Genomic DNA, 23,359 nt, shown 5'->3' with positions numbered 1-23,359 from the left:
GAAGCATGGACAACAGTGAGCTCCTGTATCAAGCACATGACAGTCACACAGCATGGATGGGGTCCTCTGAGACACGCTGCTGTCAGAGGTTCTTGGCTGGTTTGGAGGAGCACCTTCTTCCCCTGCCCTCGAGGCTACTGCAAGCCTGAGATTCCCTATGCCAATACATGATACTGATCTTTGATGTTAGGGGCAAGCTTGCTGCTTTCAGTTCTCTAGTTCTGGTGCTCAGCAAATGCAGCTTCTACTTACTTCAATAAAAGGAACTTTGGCCATTGCTACTCCATTCTGTTTCAGCTCTTCTGCAGGTACTTTAGCTAGGTAAGTGGGCAGCAGCTTAAGTGTTTGCCCTCTGCATGGATTAAGTGTACTAGGAACTCCTTCCTGTAAGGGACTGGGGAAAAACAAAACCCCAGAAAATACAAGGCAACACCCCTGCCATCTCTCTCAACTCATTACTTGAAAGACCACTTCGGACTCAGATTACAGGCTTTAAGAAGTCTACAAATAAAAAAAAAGTGTAAGTCAGTGAGTCTAATCTATGTTTTTCCTTTAAAGCATGCTCCCTGCAGTGTCTGCAACCTAAACAGCATCATGATGGTGTATCATTACAATTAAATTGTTCAGTACCAAGCCAGAGTAGTTTTACAGTCCAAACTGCCTGAAATGCAAAGAGCAAACCCAATAGGACGTAGACCAAGTAGAAAGGAAGTATTTGCACTGATCGTACAGAACCAGGTGTCACAGAATTAATGCCTGAACAATTCCATGCTGAAAAACTTTAATTTAGATTACAAAGAATCAACTGACTGCTGGAAATGAGGGCCCTCCCCTAACAGGGGCTGAGGGAAGGGAGGGGGGGAAGGGAAGAAGGGCAGAGGAGGGTATTTGCACCAGTATAGTCTTCCGAGGTAGGGAAGTCTTCATTTTGCACTGACTGCAAGCCTATAATCATGCTGGTACCAGAGGAGCTATACTCCCATGAACTGGGGCAAGCTCCCTCATCTTAGCAAATGAGCCAGAGCAACTCTACAGTCTTGTTTATTAGACCTCAGCAGAATTTATTGCTCCATATCTATTAAGCCCCAGATCTCAAAACAATTACAACCACTTGTTCTTTGCCTTGGGAAATGATACATAAAAAAGCTTTACAGACTGAAACATTTCCAAATGTTATTTCCTTGACTGAAAATGTCAATGGGGACTGCAAGACCCCATTACCTGCATGCCAATCAAGTTACTGCTCCTGTACAGCAAATAATGATGGGACTGAGCTAACCTGGAAATTACAACCACCTCGGAAGGATGCTGAAATAACACTACCCCCCAGAAGCAAAACTTGCAATGAGATGTTACAGCTGGGAAATCTGTGACCCTGAGCTTTATGACATGTGGGATCTGTGCTCTATCTCTGAAGGGTGCTCATGGTGTAAATGCAGCTATACCAACCATTCGGTGGTTACTACTGTCATTGGAACAGTAGGAGCACTTGAATTAAAACCTTACAAAACTTCAGCTCAACCTTTAGTGAGATGCTGTTGCACTGTCACATGCATTAGAAGGCATTTTTTAAGAAGTTTGAAGGGCTTTTTGCATTTCAGGAGCTTGGACAGGTTGTCCTAACAGCCTCTGTGGATTTACATGAAAAGGATGCTTGAAGTTGCTGGACTTCGTAATGTATTCTGGCAAGAAAGGCCACTTGACCCTACCAGAATAAATGGGTCTGAAAGGAGCACAAGTAATTCTCAGGTAGATGGGCTGCTTTTTTTGTAATGCACTATGACTGATTTTTGCAGACATTTATTTCTGTCAGCACTCAGAGCATTTTAGGGGGGGTAGGGGGGCTGTCACTTTTCAAAGTTACAGCTTTTGTCTCTGCTCAGGTTTTCTGCAGAATCTGCCTGGTAAGGTTACAGAAGGCTGAAAACTGTTTCCCAGCACAAAAAGGGGCAGAGAAGTCTCTCAAGCAACATCTACCCCCGAAATGCTGCCTCAGTCTCACTACGTTGCTAGCCAAGCCCTTTGACATCATTGAAAAGTCACTTTTCTCTGTCAGGACAACAAGGAACAAAGCTTTGCTCACAGGGAAACCTGTGGCAGTCTCCAGTACACGGGAAGTAAGACCTGAGTTCTGGCAGGAGCCCAAGGAGAACGGTTACACTGACTGTCATGTCCCTTGAAGTCAGTCTTTCAAGCCATACCCAGAGAGAACACTGAGCTCATCACAGCTAGAAACCAACAGGCTAACAGAGAGTTCTGCTGATAAGGACCTAACAGAGATGGTAAAACATTACATTTATTCCCTTGGGCTGCAAAAGGTTTTGGGTGGGATTTTTTGGGTTGGTTGTTTGTTGGTGTTGTTTGGTTTACAATTTTTTATTTCCTTGGTGCTCTTTATGCCAGGTTAAGAAGAGAACGCCCCATAACAGCGAGTCCCAGAATGAGGTACAGACAACAGCAAGCCTCTTCCCTGAGGTTGTTCACCAAGATGCACGTTTCTAAGGCTGACAGGGATGTCTGCAGTAGGCAGAGTATTGGAGGAAACTGCTGATTGCTCCAACACCTCTGCAGTATGTCATCAGAGAGGAGGGCTGACAGATGACGTCCTCAAAGATGTCAATCACTGAACAATCACTGCATTGGTGTGATGTGATGTGGCACCTCTCAGCTCTAACTGCAGTTACATGCAGCAGTAACAGACATTATCTGCTGCAAGATGGGTCTAGCTGTGAACTCCCCTGCCCCAGAACAGGGGCTTGAACTCATGCTATCCTTAAGATAGGACTTCAGCACACGCTCCCCCCCAGCTCTCTGCCACAACCAGCAGCAAGGGAATCTACAGAAGCTGCCGCTCCACTCCTCTCAGTCAGACCTTTCACTTCAAGAAACAACATCCACAGAGAAAGGGAGAAAGGGCCCAAAACACCCATGCCTGCCCTGTTCTGCCCTATCTACCCCTTTGTCAATAAGGGCTGCAGGTTCCCAGGAAAAAGGCTCAGGATAATTTGCCAGATCTCCCTCTTCACACCCCCACCCTCAGCATTCACAGGACAAGGAAGAGTTGTTGGGCCAGCACAGTACACGAGACTGCCCCAATACCCTGCTACTTCTCTGAACAAGTACAACGCTGCAAAATGCAGGGGGAGATAGGAAAGGGAAACAGGCAGGAGCCCAGGGCAGAGTGTTTGGGGGGGTACAGATCACTAAACCCTTCCTCTCACAGGGGCAGAAGGCAGAGGAGAGAAGGCAGTTTGAATTGAAGCAGAAGAGTAACCTAGAAGGTAAAGGGTCAAGCGGAGAACAAGCAAAGGGAGTTCGCTTCTAACAGTGATGATGGGACACAAGGATAACAGGGAACATTCAATGTCAGAGTTACCCTGCACTCAAACATGAAGTCCTGACATTAATGACCCAAACTCCTCCTGCCTTCCATAAGCACTAGGGACACAGTGAGGAGGGGAGCACTTCTCCAGCCAGACATTAGAATATAAGAAGAGGAGTCTGAACTAACAGCTCCCCAAGTCTCTATCTTGATCCTAACAGAGCTGACAAACCAAATCAAAACAGAGTTCATTCAGCTGATCTCCCAGTCAGTGTGGATATAAGCCAAATGAGAAACACACACAGTTTAGACCTCGTTGCCAGAGCTCATTCCCCCATCCCACTCCTCTATCTGGAAGCAGAGAAATGGTCCTCTAGTAACCTTAAGTCAGGTACTGAGGCTTTCCCAGCTCCTGCAGCTCAAGCAGCTGCTCTGTCTCTGATCAGCCAGTTTTTCTGTTCAAGACTCCTCCCTTTATGAGATCCTGGCAGAGGTGGTTCATTGGACAAGGGACTCTGTTACTAATACAAGAACTAGGCAGCAGAGGTGAGCTGCAGAGCAAATGGAGGACGGGGACACAATGACTCATGCATCGCAGGGAGAGTGCAAAACGTACCGTGGCTGCCAGTCCTCAGGGGTCACTGATAGTGATTCTGAAAGACAACATGAAATCAACATGGCAGTTCAGACAGTTCAAGGCAGAAGCCACACAGACTGTCAGGAAGGTGGAACAGAGACACATGCGCTGGCACAGACACACATTCGCACATCCCCCTCCAGAACACGGCACAAGTGTGCACTGCTGGGTAGGGCTGCACTCCATCATGCAGGACTTTGCACGCACAATCACAGCCTCATCTTTGCATACATCCAGAACCCTGTTGTGCACAGAGGTGTGTCAAAAGACGTCTGTTCACACACCTACTGGCTGTTGCTCACTCACCCACCCAGCAAGTTCACTCACACATCCAGGCTGACGTTCATACCTGCTGAATCAGCAGTATACCTAGGTCTCAGCACCCACCAGCTGGGCACAGGTGGCTTGACTTGTCTCTCACTGAGGATTCCCATCTTCTGACCATATTAAAAGCTAGAGTTGAAACAAACAGCTCAGGAAAGAGGGAGGTAACATGCAGTCCTGAGCACAACCCAAAAAGGGAAGAAGCAGGTGAAGACTTCTATTTTGAAGGTCACAAATAATGAGATCAGCTACTCTGACCTCCTGTATAATTCAAGTCAAAGCTGTGTGAAGTTACGCTTACAGTGATGCTGATCACTTACATCTTTTTCCTTAGCTGTACCAAAGAACAGAGAACCCATTAACACCTTCAACAGATTTTTCCAATGGTTAAAGTCCTTCTCACTTAAACTTTCTTATTTCTCCTTTGAGCTTGCTTAAGCTCTTTCACCTACAGTTTCTATCAAACTATTTTAAACTGAAGATACTAAATACCTGGAGGAGTATCTTCATAGTTTTCTTTCCCAGAGCAAATCCTCCTGCATGGCTCCAACGGGCATATATTCTGAATGCAGTCCTTCCTTGCAGACAGATAGGACCTTACATTGTTTGTAACTTTCAGCTCTCAAAGGTATGTATTTGGCGATACAGACTTCCATAGTAGACTGAATAAATACTAAGTACAGAGGCAGGATGGTAAGTAAGTCTTGTTTTAAGTGTACTTAATTATATGCAGGAAAACCTTCCTGTGCAAGAAAATGGACCATGTAGTGTTTATACGTGAAAGCATGTGTCTATACAATTATGTTTATAAGAAAGGAGTAGCGCAACACTTGTCCAAGTTCATCATCCATAAAATCAGATGCTCATACAAACTGGAGGCACAAAACCTGCCAAACTTCTACACGGGCATCAGTGTGCATACACACTCAAAGTACATCCAGCCACCACCCTGTGCTTCCAGATCACCACACAACACCAACTCTTACAGCAAAGCCCACTCATGCCATACACAAGAGCTTTGTTCCTCTCTCACACACACACAACAGTGTGGCCTGGTTAGCAAGGGAGAAGATGGGTATTAAAAAAGCAACAATGGAGATGGCATTCGTTCACCCATGGCAGAAGGACCCGCGTCCAAGTGCTAGCAGGGAACATTCTTATTCTATATACAGGAGAGGAAGAGAAAGAGTCCCTTGTCATTGGAAATTCTCCATTCATCAGTGAACTCAAATGACAAGCTGGTATCAGGATCCAGAGGAGTCTACGAACAACTGGAAGAATCAGAGAGGGGGATCAGAGAATGAGCATCACTTCACAGCTTCTGGAATTACATTCTCAACTCCAGATCAGAGCAGTCTGTAGCATGCAATCCGACCTACCATCTCTCCTTCTAAAGCAAGGGATTGCTCGGTTAAATATGAAACACTTTCTTCCTCCGCTCCAGCGCTGTTCCCTACCTTCCCCTAAACCCTTCTACCTCATGCAAAAGGCAGAAAAGCCATTAAGATAGGCTATGACAGGTTTCTTCAAAAAAGGCCAATTCATTTCAGCCCATTTGGGGAATCCTATCATGATGATCAGGTATATAGAATATTTTTCATGAGTGAAGAAATGAAACTGAATGAAATAAGAAAGATGTAGACAGAAAGAAGCATAAGTATACTAAAAACAAAACCACAAACAGTGTATGGAAAAGCAGCGTCACAAGAAGCAAGAGCCAGAATACACAGCAGAAGCATGCTGACATCCATAGGTGCCACCAGCAGGACTGCAGTCCCCAGGGCAACACTGAGCCACGTGTGGACAAGTTACTGTGTGAGCTGCATCAAGGTGCATAGGGAGGACTGGGGCAGAGGCACCAAGAAAGTAAAACCATTTGCACACACCAGAGTCGGAAACTGGTCTATAATCTCTTTGAACTCATCCATCTCTGGGCTGGATACAGCCTGGCAGAGAACACTTCCCCTCCAAACAGGCAGTGCCAAGTATCAGCTGGGGCACTATCACAGGAGGAAGACTGAACTGCCGCTGCCTGTACCATCCCCACCCAGTGACCAGCTGGGTGTTTCCACAGAAAATGGCAAAGCTTCAGACATGTGCCACCAGCACCCACTGGAGAGGAGGTATTTTCCACAGGGGAAGTGTTCCCTCTGGCATGTCATTGGGGAGTTTCTGGTTATGTTCGTTCTTTACTCTGCAATTACCTTCTCTTCTTCACAGGGAGATCAAGTACCCAACATAAAAGCATTCCCAGTTCCAGACTGCTTCCTAAGTCCTGTTCAGGAACACGTGCTTAGCTGCACAGGGGATAATCCCTTATTACCATGTTGAAGTGTGTTTGAAATGACTGAACAGGAAAGGAATTAAGTTTCCTAATGGGCAATTAAAGTTGTGTGATTTGAACCCTCTAGACTGGAAAAATGTTCAAGTTGATTACAGGAGCAACAAAAATGCCTAGAAAAATCCATTTCCCTGCCAGTGATATTACAATATTCTCCTAGCCAAAAAGCATCTGAACAGCTGAGATGAAGGTCTCTCCAACTCACCTTGAAGAGGTCTGGGCCAGGAGAAAAGGGGCAACTTCAGACTTTGGGGAGCCCTACGCAGAGGGGAACTGCCTTGAAAGGTGTACTGTCACTCCAGCCCTGTGATTTTTCTGGTGACCACCTCCTACTTGTTAGCAAAGGCATTGGTATAATTGCTTCAATAAAGCCCTTGGGTACAAGGGCCTCTTCCCCCAACCTTTGTACAGAGGTTTGTGCAGAGAAGAGGCCACCCCTCTGTTCCTGAGAGCTGCCTTGGCATTGCCTCACCTGTACCATGAAATATCAGTGGACAACGATGCTCTTGCCTATGGACCCAATCCAAATAGTCAAAGACTGTACCCACACCATGCTCTCCATTCTCCTTCTACGGCCCAGGCAAGCTAAGTACTGTCAGGGCTGCTACATATCCCACCTGTGTGGAGCAGCATTTCAGGACTTACCTGGGAACACCAGGAGGAGCACGATTAGGCCGAGAAGGAACCTGAGGTGGGGGCCCAAAGGGATCAGGAGAGGCCCCTGGCCTGGAGGGCACAGGGGGGGCACCACCCAGCGTGGACCCACCAGCAGGAGGTGGCCCAGGAGCTGGGCCTCGAGACCCAGGTCTGGCGGGTGGAACAGCGGGAGCTCTCCTCTGTGGTGTGGGGCTGGACGTAGGAGACCTGGCAAACAAACGGAGAAATTCAACTGCAACAACAGGCCTGGGATCCCTCTGTGTCACCGTCAGGTCCCCGTACGCTGCCTTCAGTGTTCCTTCCTTAGCTTCACGGCACTTTACGCACCACCCTTTGGCTTTCAAGGGCCACGCCAGGCTTCAAGTTGCCTTCAAAGCTGTTTCAGGCCCCGTCTAACCTACAGGTTTAGAAGCCTCCACATCCTCTGTAAAGACATAGCAGCCCCACATAGCTTTCAAGGCCTAGGAGCCTCCCAACACAAATACCCAGAGCTCTCCGTCCGCAGGGAGAAGAGGGGAAGAGAGGGCTCCCTGTCTCGGTAGGAGGCCCCAGCTAGCCACTAAAGAGGCATCAGGCAGGTCTGTGGGGCTCTCCCCCTGAGCCTCTGGTACCTGCGTCCAGATGGTACGCTCTGCACCTGCAGCCAAGAGTCGTCCACCGGTGGGGGCATAGGGGTGCTGATAGTGCTGGTGTTGATGTCCCCGATGATGTTGAGGGCCTCTTTCAGGGCGTGGTACATGCGCAGCATTTCGTCACGTCGCTGGGCCTGCTCTGCCGATTCCTCCATCAGCGTATTTTGGTCACCACAGGAGTACAGGTTTGCCAGCAACTCCGAATGGATAAAGTCCTTCGTCTGTAAACGAGCACAAAGAGGGAATCAATTTCCACTGTCTCCCCCAAAACATTCCATTCTGTCCCCTCCTCCTCCTCCTTCCAAGGTGCCTTCAGTTTTTCTTCATTCCTTCTCTCCCTCCCTATTTTTCCCCTTCTCTGTGTCTCCCCACCTCCATCAACCACAGTGTGATAAGTACATTGTTTATCATGAGGTGCATGATTGTCTTCGGCATGAGGTCTCTGATGGTTTTGTTGACAATTGCCATGTAGGAATCCACCAGGTTCCTGATCGTTTCCACTTGTCTCTCCAGCTGAGGGTCCATGGAGTGCATGAAACTGTCTGATCCATTCTCCTCCGCTTCACTGGCCTGCAGAGAAAAGGAGAAACAGATTAGTTCAAATGTAACAAAACTAGTTTTTCATGAGAGAGTTAAGAGAAGAAAATAAGGGAACATGCAGGAAGGGCATGCAATAAATAAAACTTATTTAAACTTACATTTTGAGCTGTGATTGTCAATGCACAGCTCAGCTTGTATAGACTTCTCCAGCTCACATCTGAGGAGCTTTAACAATAAAGCTGCTCTCTTAGTAGAAAGTTATTACACAAAGGTGAAAGACAATGGAGACTCCTGACCAACATCCACAGGTTACGGCTCTAGTGAATACTCAAAGCTGTAATTTTTACTTTTAATGTTTATAGCTTCCTGAAAGGTTCTTCATCTGAGCTGGGTTTTCCACTCCCAGATTCAGTTTAGACCTGAGAATCACTCACCATAAATTAAGCCTTACAGGCTCTCCGAAACACTGCATCTTTATCCTCATTATACAAATGAGAAAACAGAGGTGAAATAACTGCTCAGTCAGATCACAAGTAGAAGGAATAACCTAGAAGCCTTACTGATCACTTTAACTGCAAATCCTGCATCGTAAGTCATAATTATCTTTTCTATTCACCAAGCAGATGAATCTCTTCCTGTCTGCCTGAAAGGCATTGTTTAGCTTTCTGTAAGGTAAAACCTGGACTGTGCTGTTCGACAGCAAGCAATCGCCAAGGCTCATCCATTTGGGATCAATTTCGAATCAGCAAAGCATGAAAGACCACTGCCTTTCTCAATGCTTATTTAAAAAAACCCCTTGATTTTACAGGGAAAAATCTTTCTTTCTTTTAAACTGTCCCAGTCTGAAGGATTTGCAGCAGTGTAGGAAATTTCTTATCTTTTGTTTTTGGGAACAAAATATATGAGAAAGGGCAAATTCTTTTGTTCATTTGAGCTTTTCCTGGGAAGATCTTACATAATGAAGGAATGCAAGGTCTCAGTGAGAAACAAAGTAAAGGAAGTGGACGTCAAACAGGACAACTTAAAAAAATGAGGGTCAAAAAACCCAAAAATAAGTTTGCACCAAGATTCAGAAGTCATACAAAAAGGGAGAAATAAAAAGAAAAAAGAAAAACTCAAACCAAGAACAGAAACAAACAGCAGCAATCCAACAGAAGGTACAAAGAGGGAGAAGAGGCAAATGCCTCTCAGGAAACTGGGACAAAAGGAAAAAAACAAAAGAGAACTATCCGGTGTGAGAGCCCCAGGGGGCAACACAGGCAGAGAGGGTTAGACTTACTTTGTCCTTGTCCTGGCAGGCCAGTTTGAGCATATATGGAAAAAATTAAAACAAAAAGGGACAAAAAATAAAAGAAGACTTTTAGTTGGTCTCAGAATTTGGAGAGGATCCCATAATAGCACTGAACAAGCAAAAGACTAATCCCACTAAAAATACAAATACCTAGATTACCCTGGAAGAAGACCAAGTGAATTGTTTAGCTAAACTGAAAATCAAAATGGGATGTTCTGCAAAGGAAACGGTATTGTTAGCAACAAAGGGCAATTTACTTACCTACAATGGCTACCTGTTATTCGTTACACAGGGTTTTCAAACAGTTAACCAAGCAATCAGTGTTGCTATGTCAAACCACTCCATTTGCACACCAATAGGTGGCACATGTCCTTCATGAGTATGTGTTTAAGAGGCCCAGTCTGGTCCAAAGCCAATTTGAAGTCATGTCACTCTTAAGGTCCGGTCCCTAACCCTTTTCTTTTTTTAATATCACATCAGTTTGTCAGGAAATGCTTTAAGGCAAAACCCACAACCTTCAAGCGTAACAGGAAAGATGAATGCAAGAAGTCTATTAGAAGCAAATACAAATAGATAAGCAATTATCACTTTTCTAATGGAAAAACTATTTATAGCAGCTTCCTCTCACAGAGGAACAGGAAGGCTTTGAACAGGAACATATACCACAATTCTCTAGAACATACTTTTAAAGCAGAGCATAATGCTGACAGCAAGTGTTGTGGGACAAAGCTAAGGGAAGAGATAAGAGATCTTGCTGAAGTAGCATATTAAGGTATCTACCAAGCAAAAGAAAAAGTCAAAGAACATCCCTTCCTAATTGGGTGGGGGAAGGAATGGGAGAACAACTACTAATAAGGCAGGAAGCTAACAAGGCTGTACAGTAAGTGTTACTGAAAAGCTATGGTGCCTTTGCTCAGCAGACACATACCACTTAGTAGTCAGGTAGTTAAGTGTCCTCCTTATATTGGGAATTTAATGCCCACAAAATAAGAGGGCTAGAAGGGTTTATCAAGGCAGTCTTTGCCTACCTACTTTATCTCCCCTTTGAAGCTGCCAGTTACTTTATCCCAAGCTTCCTTAAAGGAAGCACCAGGACATACCAAAAACTTCAATTTTTGTTCCAAAATATCCTCAGCTCAGGAAAGAGACAAAACCTTTACAGACTTATTTTTAACATAAGAGGATGCAGCTACCCTTAAGATACATGCTGTGCTCCTTCTCATCCCATTATTATGACTCTAACTTACCCCAACACGCTCTGGGTAGACTCCTGCACGAAGGAAGGAAGCCTTCCAGCTATCCACCTCCTCCTGTGTCTCACAGGCCAGCTCCAGCTGCCGGTAGTCCTTGTAAACATTCCTGAGAGGAAGACAAACATTTTATTCTTCTCTGTTGCAAAACAGAGATTTGCCCATATTTGACAAAGATGTCAATGACCAGGGAATCTTCCTATTGTTTTAAGGCAGATACACTTAGTCCCTTGCTAGTATCCTCATGATGTCCCTGCAGAGGGGAAAAGAAATGAAATTTTTCATGAGCAAGTTTGATTTTCCTCAAATCAGCTGTGTGTCCCTCACCCCGAGCCTCTAGCCCTGCCCTAAAAGCCACAATTTCAACAGGGCCTGAAAGAGATTCCCGTTTCAATTCTGCTCACAGGGGACCCAGGTTGGCTGGAGAAGTCCAGCAATCTCCTATGACTTTCCCTATCCACTCACTAAGAACTTTGATTATAAATATATACTCCAGCCACAGCCAGGCCCAGGTAACCACGCCAAACAGCTGAAGACTAAGGTCACACGGTAGACCATGCTCTGGTGAAGAAAAAAAAAGGTACACAAAAAAAATCTGGAAGACCAGAAGGAATGAAGCCAGACTTTATTTAAAAGTCCCCCATCTCCTCCAAAAATGACTATCCTTAAAGGATATGCACATCTTTCCTGGCCAGCTCTCCCAACACACTCGTCTCTACTCCTTCCTATCTAATACTACATAAAAGCCTATCCCTAGCTTTAACAGCTTGGCGTGTTGAGACGCGAGCATACCTCTGTTCAGTGTTGAAGAGGGCAAAGATGTGTTTGCTGGACATGAATCCCTTCTCAACATCTCGCAGTTTCAGGTTATCCACTGGTAACATATACTTCTTCTCCTTCTCCTGAAAAAAGGATCAGTAACAAGTCACTCACTGCTCCAACGAAGCCTCTACTCTGCCAGCACGGAGGAGTCAGTCAGCGATGCAGCCCCCACACCACCAGGGAAGCATTCGGAGGTATTCCCAACGCAGGTCCCCTAGTCCCTTAAGCCTGTGAGAAAAGAGGACCTCTAGAAACAGGGTTTGTCCTTCCTGACTGCTTTTGTGATGTGGCCCAACAACCCTGCCCCATTAACTCCTCCAGGAGCAGGCGGCAGCATGGCACTGTCCCAATTCTCCCAGGCTGTGATCAACATAGAGGTCCTCACAGCTTGGCTTCCTCATCCCAGCACCAGTCAGTCAGCACCAAGGCCCTCACCAGCGACTTGACACCCAGAGGGAGTCTGCCTGGAAAAGACTCCTCATACCTCTGCTCTCAGGACAACATTAAGGGGGGGAAAAACACTGCTGCTGGTCAGACAGGGGGCACAGCAGCCCTCACAGCTCCACCTCATGCTTTACTTTTAATCACTAAAAACCTATGTTCAGGTTCAAGAAAAGCCAGGCACATGATAGAGAAGCTGGTTTGGCACAGAAGTTATGGACTATATCAACTTAAATTCATCTCTTCAGAAAAGCTGACTTTCTTACTTCATCCTATCACTGTCCTACACTCTAAAAGGGTTCACAGTAACCAAGAAAGTATATTATTTAAGCAATAATAAATATGTATCAGAAGATCAAAGAACAGGTCTGGCTACAATAACACAGATTACTGTAAGGCTACCTGAAGGCCTCCTGTGTTGAAAAAAAAAACCAAGTAACTAAGCTCATTAATGAAAATCTCATACTCTGAATAATTAGAAGCTCAAGCAGTATGGGCACTTTACTGCTTGGTGAATGCTAAAAACCAGACTCTGAAATTCCAGTGACCAGACTCAGAGAGCTTTAAGGGACCCATTTTTCAGAGTAACTGCAATCACAACCCTCCAGTCTGGCTCCTATGAGACATCTCTAGCTAAACACAGAATAAGGCATCCAAAAACCAAACTTAACATTTTTGACCCTAGGTATCATCTTTTAAAAACCAAACTTGATCTTAATTTTTACATTTACATTCAGAAACTAAGTCAGAAATCATCCTCCCTGCTTAGTCTCAAATCTGGATCCACAGTAAATTAACGGAAGTGAGTTTGGTTTAGGGTCCCCATTTGGAACACCCTGTTCCAGCTAGGTATTATACCCCAAACGTAACAAGAGAGGGAGCCATCACACTGGTCTCCAAAAGGCAGAATGCAGCTATCCAAGACTGAAATAGAAACAGAGCATACTTTTGCGTCCAAGCATGCATGTGTGACTGTCCCCTTGTGAGCATCTTGTGTGTTTGTAGACCTTTCTTGTATGGAAACAACAAAACATGACTGCTCTCAGGGGAAACAAGAATGGAAAACAAAGATGGTCAGTGAACAGAGATCCTGAAGAGCTCGCTAGAAGAGAGGGGCAGGGCAGGGCAGCAGATAAGGATGACAAAGCTGCTGAGCTCAAACACCCAGAGGATGGCAGGTCCAGCCTATTATCCTCTTAAGTTTCAGTTAAATGGACTTGAGTTTGCTAAGGATACCCGACACGACGCAGTTCAGACATACCCCAAAGATCAAACTATACCAGTCCATTACAAAATTTATGTAACAGGAATACCCCAGAAGCCAGCATCTAGAACATAGAAGAGATCACTTGGGTAGCTGCCAAACTCTCCATTCTCTCTCAAAGATGCCAGGCTATGAAAGCAGGAGAGCTCTGCCAAGCAAATTTCCCTGGATTTTTTTTTATATTGTTGATCAGTCTAGATTAGAGGTGGGTAAGCATTATTGTGATGGGATACCTGTCAGCCAGGTACTGGTCTCAGAGCTCAGATTCTGTAAGCCACAAACAGCTTCCAGCTTTTTATTACTTTGCGTTATTATTATGCTGGTTTAGGTTGAACTAGTGACCTAGAAGTAAATTACAATAACTGCTAAGTCCCTAGGCAAGACAGACCATTCCCACCACAGTCTCACTTAACTAGAACTCCCTGCACACACCTCACAGGATCTTTGGGCTAGGAAAAAAATAACTGATGTTAAAGCTGTCTGAGAAAAATCATTCTGCATTAATACCACATCATTCCATAGAAATTTAGCAATGGAGTCATTCTTCAGGAAAAAAGTCAAAAGGTAAGGGAATCCCATGTCCCAGATATGGAAATACATGTTCTTTGCCAGAGTTTCAACTTTCATCCCTTCCAAGCTTTTGCATAAATGCTGCCATGTGATCAAGACAACACTATCTCTGCATGCTGATCTTTGCATACACCAGAGGAAAGACGCATATATCTGTCTGCCAGCATAAGATATCAGTCCTCTGACTCTGAGGTAGCAAAAGCAATCAAATGAAGGACACTGGCACAAGGCAAGAAACCCCAACCCACGCATGCTGCAGGGCAATGCACACTGCAATGAGCCCCTGCTGCTCTCCATCTCCCCACGCCTCCCCCTCCCCGTCCTCCACTTCAGTCTTTCCAGCTTCTCAGTTTTCAACCCAGCCTGTTTTATATCAACACTGACTTCATTTCCTGAATGTAGAGACAGGAAAGTGTGGAACGAGCTGCCAAGGGCTGAGCCTCTCAAAACTTTGGCTGAGCCCGCTGCCCATATGTTAGCAATCTGGCAGTATGTGCGATGGCTGAACAGCATCCTGGCCAAGAGGGGAAAAGGGCTTCTCTCACTAGCTTTCTAGACTTGGGGAGGGGGGGGAGGAGAAGGAAGAGCCAGCACACATTGAAACAGGAAAGTAGTTTGTGAAATACTATATTCAAAGCCCTCAGTCTGATCCCAAGAACCTTATGAGCAACATAAGTCATCTCCCCTCGTCTGTAAGGAGAGGAAAAAAAAAAAATCAGGCAAAACTCTTTCTCAGCAGAGTATATATTATGTAAAATGTGTACACTGGCTGCGAGTTAATCTGTAGAGCCGTGAGGCCAAGGAGAGGCAGTGAAGTGGCAGAAGCACTGCGACTGGCCATACAAAACAGAACATGGATGCTCAGTGTTGGCTAGGGAATGCTGTAGGCACAGGGCTAGCAGCTCCCAGTGGGAGTCACACCACTTGCATGGAGAACTGCAGAAAGAGATGACTGCAAGCTACTCGCACAGGCAGGATAAGTGCCAGAGGATTATTCTCCCACCCCCAACATAGTGCAGATACAGCCATATGGCTCTGTACTTTGCATCTACCAAAGAAAGAAAATACACATGGCCAGGAAGGAGACCAGGATCCATTAGCCATTCCAATTGTGGGGTGTGAAGCACAATAGCTGGAGGAAAAAAGGGATGCTGCAGTTGCAGCCTAATGTTGCAACAACCTTATCGTGGCTACACACCTCTTTATTGTGGCTAAATTCTATAGACTGGTTTTGGCCAGAGAATAGTGGTTTGCGCTATCATCTGAATTATTGGTTGCTATCCTGTAGGTAATAACCTTCAAGAATTCACAAAATTCAGCAGGTAGCAAGCCAGCCTGACTCAAAGCATTTCCTCCATTCAACTGGACTGCCTCAACAGCAAGTTAAATTTTCCTACTCTTGGATACACATGAAATGAAGCTGACAGATGCATGTGTGGGCTCCCCTAAGGTTGGAAATTGGCACTCGCAGTACAAGAAAGTAATTGGCAAAATTATTAGGTCTCAGTTTGCATTTGGAGCACAAATAAACTAATTAAAGGTTTCCCTGTAGTTGTTATAACAAACACCTCCTTTTGCACAGAGACAAGGGTCTGCGGATATGGGAGAAAGAGCATTGCCATTGCTTTAATTGGTGGCCGTGTGAAATTAGGAGAAACTCATCTTGTTTAAACCTCTTAATCTCCTTTCCTTCTTGTAAGGCGTAAAGCACTATGGGTAAACAAACCTGCCCCAGAGGTGACTGCAGTTTCAGTCAAATCGTTTGTGTTAAACACATGCACAGCATTTTGGGAACTCCTGTAATAAAACGCTACTCAAATGGAAAAACATTATCATCATAATTGATGATAAACACACTGCATGAATACATGCACACTACAAGATTATTTGGAATAAGTCTCTGAAAAACAGTCTGGAGTATTTGAAAGCAAGTTAGCTGAGAATTTTAAGTTGAACCACCCCACCCCCCAAACAAGATGCTACCGACCACTATCTGCTTCATGTCTTTGCAAAGAAAATACAAGTTAGAAGAGCTGAATTTCTGAGCTGTGAGCCCTAGTCATCCCATAACATACATGCATCTTGAGACCATCTTTCCAAAACACAGTCCACCTGTATCACTTAACTTTTACCCTCAGAGCATAATTTACTGGACACTGTGATCATGGCTCCAACCTGCAAAGCAGCTGTAATGGCTTGTTTACATCAGAAAGCTGCATTGGTTTAACTTAAACACCACATCCTAAGATTTTAAGCTGATTTAGTTCAAAAGCTCTGTAGACGCTAGGCCTGGACTCATGTGATTAATCACAACTATTACTGTTGGCTTAGTAAGCACAGCAATGGTAATCAACTCACCTCCACAGAAGTAAAGATTTTTACATCAGCTGAAATAACATGCAGATTTAAACATGCAGCTAAGTGCGACCCTAGGAAGCCATCAGAGGGTGTATGAGAAAGCACAGGCAGAAACTGAGTAGCCTGAGAGGCTACAGTGCCCAAAACTCCACTGTCATGACCTCTCTAAGGTCACAGCAATGCCCACCAACCTTTGCAAAGGACAAGCACACACGTCTTCCTACCCCTGTCCCTGTGCCAGGACAGGGATGAATCGTCCCTGGGTATTTGACTTGCTTTGATGAGGCAGAGTGCAACACACATGCAAAGTGTTGCACACCTCCGGGAGAAGGAGAGGGTTGGTTAGCCTTCCCCAGTGCACGGTTAGAGCCGAAGTGGGAGTTCTGCACGTTCATATTTTTGGCCACAAATCTTAACCATCCACCAGCATGCACGCAAGAGAAGGGGATCCTGGAAGGGAGACATGTGGCATACATAAAGCCCTCTTTATCCCTGCAGCACCAGGGAGAGAGGGAGCAAACCGCACGGGCTAGGGCTAACATCTGGAATCGTTACATGGGAGCCAAGCGCCACAGAAAGCGACAGCATTCCTCAAGTTTCCATGCAGGGTAGGGAACCTTCCTTTCCCCCACGCAACCCCATCTGTCAGCCGGCTCACTTCCTGCCAACCTCCGGCCTTCCCAGCAGCCAGCAAGCTCCTCCCTCGAGCCTAGTTAGCTTTCCACTGCCACGTCAATTGAGGCAGAAGGACAGAAGGGAAGCAAGAAGGGAGGGAGCAAAAACCAGAAGAGGGAGGGAGGCTCAGCAATGCCAGACATAGTGGGGGGAGAAAGAGAGGGGATGCGGATTGCTCCTGCAGTAGCCGGAGGTGACTGCAAAGGCAACTGGCCAAGGTGGGTCAAAGGACCCTTTTGAGGACCTGGAAGCAAAGGCTGGTCCTGTTTGAGCTTTGCTCCGGACCCCAGGCAAAGGGCTGATCTACAGGGCAGAATTGGGCAGAAGGAGATGAGGGTGCATGGGGCCTGGGAATCCTCCCACACAACTCCACGGGGAAGAAAAGGAGTTGAATGAAGCAACAAGTTCTGCACACCTGGGTGACAGCCAAAACTTCACAGCATTTCCTCCCCAAACACCAGTAATTGATTTTTTTTTTTCTCTCTTTCTAAAAAGGTGCAGCATACCCCAGGTGGAAACCAGGTACCAGCCTGACACCAGCACTGGAAGAGGAAGGAGCTTGGAAGTTTGCTCCAAATTGGAAACAGGCAGAGAGCAACATTTCTTCTCCCCAGCTGCCAGGAGGATGTTTCTTCAATCAGGACTTGGACTTTCTTTCACCCCATCTCTGCCCCTAAAACCCCATCCCAAAAGCAGGGAGGGGAAAGGACTAATGAGCTGCTGATAGCCGGAGAGCAGATCGCAGAGGCTCCACTCCGTCTGCCCAGTGTTCAGACTACCTGTTCAGGACTACGAGATTGTACAGTAGTCTGCACATTGGTTAGGCTGTGCTGGGATACACCACACACTGCCAGTGCTGCACGGGGACGGCAACACCTGCACGGCAGAGGGACATACTTGGAGAGGGTGGGCTGGGGGGATAGCTGCATGCAAAGTTCACTCATCCCTCAGCCTGGGAGGATATAACCCTTTGGAGCCATGCTTGATGATCACTTTTACCTGTCTGTTCACCAGCCTACTCACAACCCTCTTATTCCTCCTCCATCTCTCTCATCCCCTTCTTAGCCATTATTTCTTTCAGCTTCATGCACTTCTCCCAGGGGTAGCTGTGTTCAGGATGGCTTGTGTTTCACATGCTAAACTTTACCATAAAATGCAGAGAGAGACACACGGGCCTGGCAGTTACAACTGCCCTGTGCTTTTCTACCTGAGAAGGCAGGATCAAGCAGAGAAAGGTGACTGGAGAAAGGGGATTTCACATCATAAAGAACGCTGGTTATTAATAAAGAAAAACCCACAAAGGACTGAAAGTTGGAGGTTTGGATACTCTGGAAGTTGTGTTTGCTTTGATGTTTGTCTGGAAAAGAAAGAAGAGAAGCAGTGAGTGAAAGCATAAATGAGGACTGATTAAGACTAAGATATTATCCATGAGAAAACATGTATTTGTGAAAAAAAGATAAGGGAATGAATGAAAGAGCTCCACAGAGGATGTAAAGAGAAGGAACATGTTCCAGAGACCTGAGAGCAGTGTGAAAGCAGGAGAGGAAGAACCTCAGAGCAGACCTGCTCCTATGGTCTTTAAACAAGCTGGGTACAAAAACCTGGCTGCAGCCAGACCCATCACAGCAAGTTTCTGATGGCTCATGGGCATCAGAGCAAAGACAAAAGGATTTCTACCAGCTGGGGGGAGGGTGTGGGGGGCAGGAGAAGAAGGGAGAGTGCATGTGTGCAGTGGGGGAACAATCTCGGTACTGATCAATGTATTTACTTTTAAACTAGAATTGGGTACAGACATTGACAGGTACAGAATAAGCAGCTATCTAACAACTGTCAATAAGGTCAAATCTTCCCCAGGACAGGAGAAGGTACCTTTGTACTTTGAGCAAAAGAGAAGGCATGAAGACAGAGAAAGAGCTCAAGCAGAACTGATGCAGCAGGAATCAACATGATGCATAAAGAATACGAAGCACTCCCTGATGCACCTGAAAGTACCTAAAACTCTGTGCCCACCCCTCCCGTACACACACAGGACTCAAATGCACTGACATTGCATGCAACACTCAAGTACTTTCACACAAGCAAATAAGGCCATATTCTTCTCATGTAGTCACCTGTTCTTACAAGCCCAAAATTTCTAGTACATGATTTACCTGAGTAAGGACAGAAGGTCTCATCTGTATTGTACATTCACACAAATTCCCAAAGGAAACAGCAGATATATCCATCCACCCAGCTGTGCAAACACCCTGGCACACAGTGGCACACAGTCACAGGCACTCCAGCAGAAATAGTCACCCTTGCAGAGCCGAGAGCACAGGGGTCCCCTCCAGCAGGCAGTAAGCTTTACTAACAGGAACCACTGGGCACAGTGCTCATTGCATCTTGCCTACAAGGTCCCCATCACCAGCAGCTCTAGCCCAGCTCACAGACCCTCTTTTCCAGCAGGAGGGAAAACCCTGCAGAGAAGTGGGCACTGTGCATTTCATAAGGGATTCAGGCAGAAGGACTGTTCAAATCAAGTTCTTGTATCGTGTCCATTATGGTGCTCGCGGAGCAGTTAAGACAGCGTGCTGTGCTGCTGCTCCAGCCCTGAGGACACTGTGGCCTCCCTGAGCAAGGAAATCTCACTCTATATTGCCAGCAGCCAGAGCAGGCTCCTCCCCACCTCTCCCTCCCACCGCTGGCCTGCAGCATCATCCCACAGGGTTCAGGAGGTGCAGGTACCTCAGAAGGGTCTCCAGGTCTTGGGAGGCCAGCTTTCTGTGGGGCCGCTCTCCATGGGGCCAGTGTTTGACTCATTGAAAGGAGACAGGAAGAAAAACAGAGAGCCCAGGAGCACACACATGCTCTTGGCAGCAAGGCAGAGTGAGGAGCCAACTTTCCACCCCCGCCTGGCCTGCTCTTTCCTTCCCCTCCCATTCCCCAGCACACTCCTTCAGGCCCTCCAGAGCATCAACAGCCATCTATCCCTGCTAACATGTGATGCTGGGCCCTTTAAGACATTTTAAGTTTCAGTTCCTTTCTTCAGAGGCAGAGGAAAAACAAGCCAGCATTGCGGAAAGACTGGTATTTCACTAACAGGGTCCAGATGTCTTCGTTCTGCAGACTCTGGGTCCTGGCTTGCAAGACAGGGCAGGGAGAAGCTGTGCCCCCACTCCCCCCTAGCTAGAGGTGCTAGCCTAGTCTTCACGCTGACCCCACCGCACACCCTCTCACCCTGCTCCTTCCCCCATCATCACCCACAGCTCCGCCACCAGTATTTCCATCTGCACAAGACAGGCTCGGCTCCCTCCTTGTTCCCTCTGGACAGCTGCCAGAGCACAGGAGAACTGGGACAAGAGAGCCCACAGAAGTGCAGGGTGGGGCAGACAAAGCCTCCCCTTTCCTCCCAGAGCTTAAGTGAAGGAAGATGATGGTATACAGCCTTTAAAAAACAGATGAGAATGTTTCAGGAGCTGTAGAGGACACGAGTCCTCCTGAATTGGTGGAGAAGGAGAGCTCTGGGATGGACACGCAGAGATAACCATCTGACAGAGGACCATGCACTGCAGTCAGCTCTTCGGGATGGAGCCACCTCCATGCAGGACTGGGATGGGAATCCCCACGCTCAAGGCTCTCCAAGCTGCCCCTCAAATGCACCAACTTTTAGCCTGACTCAACTATGGAGTCCAGGTGGAAGTCACTGCTTTTCTCCCTCACAACAGCCAGTGATCAAGAAGTTGAACTTGGGGAGGAAGCAAGCAAAAATATGCTTCCCTTTCCCTCCTGCTCCCACTCAGTTGAAGACAAAGGCTCTTTCCTCAGAGGCTGCTCAGACCTCATCACTGGATCTCCTGTGTTTAAGGGACCAAGGCTGGCAGGGAACTGCTTTCTGTAAGCAGCTCTACCTCTTGCTGTGCAGGAGGGAAACGGTGCAGACCTCCAGTTGCTATTGTCCCCCAAGGCTGCCCTCCCTCAGGAGGGAAGGGAGGTCCAATCCCCATCCCAGGCAACTGGAATCTATCAACAGTTTACACATCCCCACTGCAGCCCTCCCTCCCACTCCCTGGGGAAGAACAGGGAGTTCTGATCATCTCTAATACAGATGTAGCAGCTGGCTTTGATTAAACTACTTGATGTTTACAACCACTCGACCCACATATGCAACCTAGAGGAAAGTGAAGCCTCCCCAAGCAACTCTGAATACAAAGGTCAGGGGTCCTATAGCAGAGACACACTGATTTAGCAGAAGACATTTCTGTGCCGGGTTCTTTAATTAGGAAATTGCTGCCTGCTCATCCATAGCAGCACTGCAGCAGTCTCCATGCAGAAAGCGATATTTACAGGCTGATTCATCACCATATTTGTCATCATTTCCACCTGCCGAGAATGAAACAGGCCCACTGATATGAACTAGACAAGAAGCCAGGCCTAGCTGTAGCTCCCAGGCACACTACTGTGTGCCTTAGAACACCTGAGGGACACAAACCACAGTAAGGGGCACAGCAGTTTCTTTATTTGCAACCAGAACCCCTGATCAACTCAGAATGCGTGACTAAATCATACCAGGCATTTTTCATCCCCCAGCACATTGAGTGGAGCTAACCCTTTCGGATCATGTCCTTACCAAAACCATTCAGCTATTCTTTCTCTTTTCAAAGTAATCAGAAAAGACAATTATCTACCTTTGTCTTGCACAGGAAGCAACACACTGTTGACAACAATAATTTCAGCTGGGACAATTCTGTCTGCTTATATCATTTCCCACTAAAGCAGAAAGACACCACAGCACAATGCCAGAATTCCTAATATTCAAGATTTTCAAGCAACTCTCCAGGGTAGGTCCATGTTCCTATCAGTGGTATTCCACGCATCACTGTACTTTTGATCAGCAGTACTCTAACCATTCACAACTCAAACAAATTTTACAAGTAATGTTAACTGGCACGTTCAATATAGAAACATTAAAAAAGACATTCCTGCTTTGCAGATTTAACAACTGAATCCTGGAGAGGTTAAGTAATTTATCCAAAGTCAGAAGGAGCCAGCATCTAAGCTGCAGCTTCAGCTCCACAGCTCCTGTTGCTCTGCTCAGAAAGGAGATAGCTTTTTTTCCTGTGACCAGGAGAGATGCATGAAAACCTCTGCCATACTCCTTCAAGAAACTCATCATGGTTGCCCCACAAATACCAAAAAGTCTAAGTCTTGGAACTAACCCATCACACCCTTGATCACAGCTGCCACAGCAAGACAAAGGTCGAATTCATTCCAAGTGTCTGTCAACTTTCTGCTGAGCCAGGGCTTCAAGCACAGATGTTACTCCTTGTGCATCAAAAAAGCCACGTCCACATTCACATCAGTTCTGAGACCACAGGGAACCCAGCCCAAGGATGGTTTCAGCTTCTGTCACAGGCTGCAGACAGTACCCAAAAGATACATCTGTAACACCCACTGAACTGAAGGTCTTATCCTCAGATGCCCGAGACTTAAGTTGCAGATTTGAGCTACTCACCTCATCATCCTTGTACCAGGAGAGGTTCTCCGCTGTCAGGACAAACCAATACTCCTTGGAGCCACCCTTCATGATCCCAATGTTGTTGATGGTGAGCCAGCCCTTTCGGATGACCTAAGGGAGTGGAAGCAGTGAGCATTAACAAGGGCCCTAAAAGCCTGCCTTAGGCAACAGAGGAAAGATCAGAGGGTATCCCTACATACGGAGTAGTATGGAAAGACAAGGAACACCATGCTCTCTGCTGCTGCCAGAAGAGCCCCCCACTCAACTGGCCAGTGAAGGTCTTTGCCTTGAAAGGGCCAGGAATAGCATAAAAAGGACGCAGGAAGGAACCTGGCAGTGCTGTGCATTATACCCTCTGCCAAGGGGAAAGAGATGCAGGAAGAACCGCATCAAGAGTGCCTCGGACACTGGCACAACCTACAAGCACCAGATCCCAGCAACACACCCAGAAAAGGCCATGACTAGAGAAAACCAGGACACCAGCACCTTTCAGCACACTGCACGTGGGGAGTGCTTCACCCAGCTCAGGGGTGGGGGGGAACAAGTTCAAGAAGAAGAGATGGGCAAGCAACCCAGAAAGAATTGAGTTTAGTAAAAAGGAGACACTAAGTATAACAGAACAAAATGGTGCATCTGGAATTAGTACCCTGGACTTCAGCATACCCAGGTATTTGAGGAGTCATATTAATTTAGGGCAAAACAAGTTCATTTCAGTTTAGTCTGTAAAGAAGCCAGGCTATT

General features: G+C 46.4%; 1 protein-coding gene across 2 annotated transcripts in view; it reads right to left on the bottom strand.

The window, feature by feature from the left end:
- DNM1 (dynamin 1) overlaps positions 1 to 23,359 on the bottom strand; it is a 70,049-nt gene that overhangs the window by 2,324 nt on the left and 44,366 nt on the right. Inside the window, exons 14-21 of one of the 2 annotated variants that reach the window (XM_075170365.1) lie at positions 22,616 to 22,729; positions 11,787 to 11,896; positions 10,992 to 11,103; positions 9,733 to 9,744; positions 8,313 to 8,483; positions 7,893 to 8,134; positions 7,270 to 7,488; positions 3,939 to 3,975 (exon numbers count right to left, since the gene is read on the bottom strand). In XM_075170365.1, the coding sequence (XP_075026466.1) occupies positions 3,954 to 3,975; positions 7,270 to 7,488; positions 7,893 to 8,134; positions 8,313 to 8,483; positions 9,733 to 9,744; positions 10,992 to 11,103; positions 11,787 to 11,896; positions 22,616 to 22,729 (1,002 nt within the window). In that variant the 3' untranslated portion in view covers positions 3,939 to 3,953. The remainder of the gene's footprint in view (positions 1 to 3,938; positions 3,976 to 7,269; positions 7,489 to 7,892; positions 8,135 to 8,312; positions 8,484 to 9,732; positions 9,745 to 10,991; positions 11,104 to 11,786; positions 11,897 to 22,615; positions 22,730 to 23,359) is intronic. The other variant, XM_075170363.1, reaches the window with a different exon arrangement.

The sequence above is a fragment of the Calonectris borealis genome, chromosome 21 (assembly GCF_964195595.1).
Source record: "Calonectris borealis chromosome 21, bCalBor7.hap1.2, whole genome shotgun sequence".
Classification (NCBI taxonomy): Eukaryota; Metazoa; Chordata; class Aves; order Procellariiformes; family Procellariidae; genus Calonectris; species Calonectris borealis.
This window is presented reverse-complemented; position numbering and strand designations above follow the sequence as displayed.